Source organism: Helianthus annuus, chromosome 17 (genome assembly GCF_002127325.2).
Source record: "Helianthus annuus cultivar XRQ/B chromosome 17, HanXRQr2.0-SUNRISE, whole genome shotgun sequence".
In the NCBI taxonomy this organism is placed as follows: Eukaryota; Viridiplantae; Streptophyta; class Magnoliopsida; order Asterales; family Asteraceae; genus Helianthus; species Helianthus annuus.
Genome location: NC_035449.2, coordinates 13,199,903 through 13,205,092, shown reverse-complemented (window position 1 = coordinate 13,205,092; position 5,190 = coordinate 13,199,903). Strand labels below are relative to the sequence as shown.

General features: G+C 31.0%; 1 protein-coding gene across 1 annotated transcript; it reads right to left on the bottom strand.

Moving 5' to 3' along the window:
• Positions 1-333: 333 nt before the first annotated feature.
• Positions 334-2,446, bottom strand: LOC110922861 (probable WRKY transcription factor 40). Its single transcript, XM_022167062.2, has 5 exons — positions 2,293-2,446; positions 2,142-2,195; positions 1,745-2,017; positions 1,513-1,629; positions 334-707 (listed from the first exon to the last, which is right to left on the bottom strand). Exons 1-5 carry the CDS (start codon positions 2,365-2,367, stop codon positions 438-440), a joined length of 789 nt encoding a protein of 262 aa, XP_022022754.1. The 5' UTR covers positions 2,368-2,446; the 3' UTR covers positions 334-437.
• Positions 2,447-5,190: the final 2,744 nt, after the last annotated feature.

Sequence of the window (5,190 nt, the reverse complement as noted above, 5' to 3'; positions counted from 1 at the left end):
GCCCATTGGCATTAGGTTTAAACCTTTAGTGAGCCTAATACCAAATTTCGTTAAAGCCTAGGGGCACGTTTTTTCGAACTCGAACAAGATACACGAATTCTCAGGGCCGGCATTGAAGATGTAATCAACTTATTTTGAGCCGAATCTCTGTAATCTTTTGTGGATCACCAATCCACAGGGTTTATGCAAAGCGTCCTCTCGAATAAACCAGTGTAGCCTAGTGGCACGAGTGTTCATCCCCACCAAAGTGATATGGGTTTAAGTATCACAAAGTGAGCAATATGTGGATTTTAAGAGTAGATTTTGAGGCCGTATAAATAAAAACATAAACCGTGCAAAAATCTTCTTTTACACCATATATTCATATCATACAAACAAAACCTCATTCATAAAACTGGCTCTAAATGGAAGACTAATAATCAATACTAACTAGTCCATTAACATACTTTAAAAAAGTCCATTTCTGAAACCTTGGAGGTAATCGCAGCAGCAAGTTGTGAGGTGAAATTTGGGTCTTTACATAGATAAGTAGCCATCTGTTCCACTAAAACTTCATCAAGTTTTGGCGAGTGGAACCCACTTTCTCTAGTTGAAATCTCTCTCTCATTTGCTAAAGCGTATGTCACCTCTTGCATAGTGCTTCTATGGTTGTGTTCTCCTTCATAGGTTGCAACTAGAAGACCATCATCATCCATACTTCTTTGCACCTGAAAACAACTTTCTGTCTTTAGAGAACTTCTTCAATGGAATTGTTCTTTAAAAATATTCTTATGGTACTCCAATCCTAAGGTAGCAGACTAAACTAAAAAGTTTGTAAACAATATTGATGGTCAAAATCATTATTAGCCAGCAATCTAAACTTATAAAGAGATCACAGTTCTGACCCTTCAAGGTGTTACAATCTCCCAGTTACATAAATATGAGCTACTAATTTTTTTAATCCATAGCTTATATCTTCGGAGATCTACAAATGGCATCAGATAACGATGTCTGGTGGTATAACGGGTCGTATTCATGTCACCCAGGTACAGTGGCGGATCCAGGGGTGTTTTGGGGGTTCCGGGAACCCCTTGGTTTGGAAAAAAATGAAAAAATAGTGGAAATTTTATATGATTTAAAAAAATAGTGAGAATTATTGAAAATCTACTAAAAGGAATCCGGTGAAAAAAAATTCTGGATCCGCCACTGCCCCAGGGACTACAGAATCATCTAGGGACATTGATTTTTGGTCTTTCTAGGTTTATGTGGAAACCTAACAATAGAGGGCAAGAATAGTGGTTACTTTATAAGTTTTAATTTGCATTAGTTAGTTTGATTTGAAGGTTACTAGGCCAAATGACTAAGGGTTTGAAGCTTTCGAAATCATCTTAATTATCGATGAATCTGGTATATGACAAGTGGGTTCGGCACCTAAATCGGATCAAACCCTAATTAGGTTACTCAAATTTCAAGTAAATATTATGTTATTTTTTAATCTTGTAGAAGGGGGGTGGTATGGTATGGGGTTATTACCTTCTTCTTCACTGGGCAGAGTGGTGCATAAGAGCACTTATAGTAAGCTCTAGGTGATGGGTTATTTCTTGTCACCTTTTGTCCATATTTTCTCCATTGATATCCATCTTTCACTACCTTTAAAATGCAACAAAACAACTCATTCAATACAATTCTGACTTCCATAATCACATAAAATTACCAAGCTTCATAATAGTCGTTTCATGTTCATCAAAAAGGACCAAAAACTTACCAAGCTTTTATAGGACGGGTCTACTTTTACATAAACTCTTTTAATTCCTGATATCGGTAGTTCCTCTCTCGGCCTCTTCCACAAGCTTTGTTGAACTGTCTCATCAAATTTTCTCTTCTTTGGACTCGACTCTAATTCTTCTTTGTCTTGAATTAGTTTCTTGACATGAGTTGTTAGAGAGTTATACTTGTCCCATATATCAATAAGCATCTCCTTTAGCTTCCTATTTTCGTTACTTTCCCGACTTAAATCATAAACCGTATGATCATCAACCTGCCCATACATACACCATATGTTCATATATTCATAATTTATTACGAAAAGAAAAGCAAACGTTGCTCGCTCGAATGCTTGATCATCATGTAATATAAGTTTCAAATGCATAACTAACACAAACCTCTTTTTCAAACGAATGATCATCGTCGTCATCTATATAAGCGACTTCCCTGACCTTAATTACAACAAGTAAACATTTAATTATAAGCTTATAACTCATATGCTTATATATGTATATGTGTACTAAACTATGTGTGTATTAATGTACTTACTGGGGTGTCATGATGATCAAGAGTTGTGCAGAAGGGATTAAGGTTGAGATCAAGGGTAACTGATGTGGCCACCATTGTTAAGTTAGTTGATGGTTTGAAGTTTGAAGGTGTGTGTGTTCAAATAATTGAAGTAGAAACACACAAGGGGTCACGGCTCTTATAGAAGTGAGAGGACATTTGAAAGTCAAAAAGTCTTGTTCTGGTTTTGGTGCATGTGGAAATTTCAAGGAATATGGGGCTGCCTAACAAAACAATATAATTTAATTTAATTGCTTGTTGGAATTGTCTAATGTTTGTCTATCCGTGTGTACAATGATGTCATGATAATTCAATTGGATGATGAAAGCATGATAAAAAAGTTAAAAACTTATCATAAATTTCTTGAAATTTATTAAACTAGACCGGATATATTTAATTTTAATTTTTAAAATTAAATTAAATTTATTCAAGTATCTGTTGATTATTTAAAGTACATAGTACAACATACATCTAGTGATATTTTGATTTTTTTTTTTTTTTTTGTGTTTATAAATGAGTAAATTTGTAAAAAGTGAGAAGACATGAAAATACTTTTTTTTGAAACATTTTTTTTTTACAAACAGGTGTGCCGCAATCTAACCCGGCTATTCTAATTTTCTTTTTATTTTCATTTAGCATTAAATTAATTTTTTCTCAGAGTTAATTACATAGTCCCTGTGGTTTGCCCAAAGTAACATACTTAGGTACTAATAGTTTAAAATCACATTCTATTAGTACCTAAGTATGTTATTTTGTGCAAATCACAGGGGCTAACTATATTAATACCCTAGAAGTTAATACCTCCAAACGTTACAAAATGATAAGTTAATACCCTAGAAGGTGATTTTAAACTATTATTACCTAAGTATGCTATTTTGTGCAAACCACAGGGACTAACTATGTAATTAACTCTTCTCAATTTAATCTAGAACTTTTTTAATAATCCAAACACAAAGCTTTCATTAATTTTTTATATTTTTTACACATTTTGGAATAAATTTTATTGAAAACCATGTTTATCCAAAATAATGTATTTTTTGTCCCGTAATATCAAACAATATGTTATGTTAAATACAATTTGGTTTTAATAAAATTTATCTTAAGACATATACAAAAACGAATAAACAAAACTATGTTTATCCAAAATAACGTATTTTTTTGGTCCCGTAGTATCAAACAATACGTTATGTTAAACACAACTTGGTTTTTAATAAAATTTATATAAAGACATATATAAAAACGAATACAACAAAACTATGTACTTAGATTATTAAAAAAATATTACATGTTATTAGGTAATAATAAAACTATCAAAGGACTTGTAGCCTAGTGCTGCCAAAGTATAATGGAAACGTGTCTCTCTGCATAAGGATAGAGATTCTATTTCCGTTGTGGTCCTTGTGGAGATTGTGTAGATTATGTGTATGATTTAGCGGTTCCCGAAAAAAATAACAAAATAAAAAAAGTTTAAGAATCCATATGTCATCTCACTCTTTCAAATTTACCCATTTATAAAAAAAATCCGATATTTTTGCCGCATTACACTATGCAACGGAATGTATCCCAGGGTCATTTTTCATTGGAGTCCTCATCGAACGAAATTTCAACCACTTCTTTATTTTATTTTAGTTTTTTAAACGATAAACTAACATGCTTTAGAGTAAGGTTATTGTACAAATGAGTTTAACAAAAAAGTGAACGAGGAAAATTTTTTTAATTTTTTTTCTCATCTTGTCAAGCACGTATTTTAGTTACAGAGTTTATAAAAAAAAATCATGTACTTACACTAGTATAGTTATTATGTATCGCTCTAAAGTAATTGTTCATAATTACTCTACTAGAGTAGATACACGGATCATTTTTTTTATTTTTATTTTTATATTTTTTCAACTAAAAATCATGTTTTAGTAAATAGGAAAAAAAATACTCTTCTTTCAATTCTCATGTTTAGTATGTTAAAATCTATTTTTATTTTTCCTTTACTCTACTATATATATTTTGTACAAGTCATATTATCACCAAACTATATCACTTATGGACACTTGTCTTTATTTAATAAAATGTTTTAGAAATTTAAGTTTTTCTCGATATTTAATTTGGTTAGATTTTTCCTTAATGAAACGATTAATTTGGTTAGATTTTTCCTTAATGAAACGACAAAGTCGTCGTCTTACTATGTAAAACTTTTTATTTAAAAAACTGTTTGTTACTGACTACTGTTTAGTTAGATTTTTCCTTAATGAAACGACAAAGTCCATCGTCTTACTATGTAAAACTTTTTATTTAAAAAAACCGTTTGTTACTGACTTACTGTAAGTAATGCATCCAAACTTTTGGTCATCTACCCCTCAATGTGATTAAACAATGACTACGTATCCTTAAATTATGATGTCATTGTTTACACATCATATCCGATGACGTCACTTGGAAACAAAAGCAAAAGAAAAAAGAATTTTTTTGTGGCCACTTGGAATTAATGAAAAAGACTTTCTTATTTACTCTTAAATAACTTTCAAAGTCGATGCAAGAAATATTTTTCTAATAGTGCCGTAAGAGTGTCGAAATTATGAGGAAGCTTTATAGTCATTAATTTATATATTACTATGTTATCTGATATAATAAATAATTATATCTATTACATTTGGGTTTGACGTACACTAAATATATAATATTTTAAAGAGTGAAATTACAAGAATGACCTTCTTTCTGAAATTTGGATTAAACCAATTTATGATTTTGTTCCTGTTTAAAATTACGACTTTGCCATCAGTTTAAAATTACGTTTTTACCACCAGTTCAAAGTAAAATTATGCTTTTACCCTCTGGTAAAAAATTACAATTTTGTCATCAGTTCAAAATTACGATTTTGCCCCATTTAAA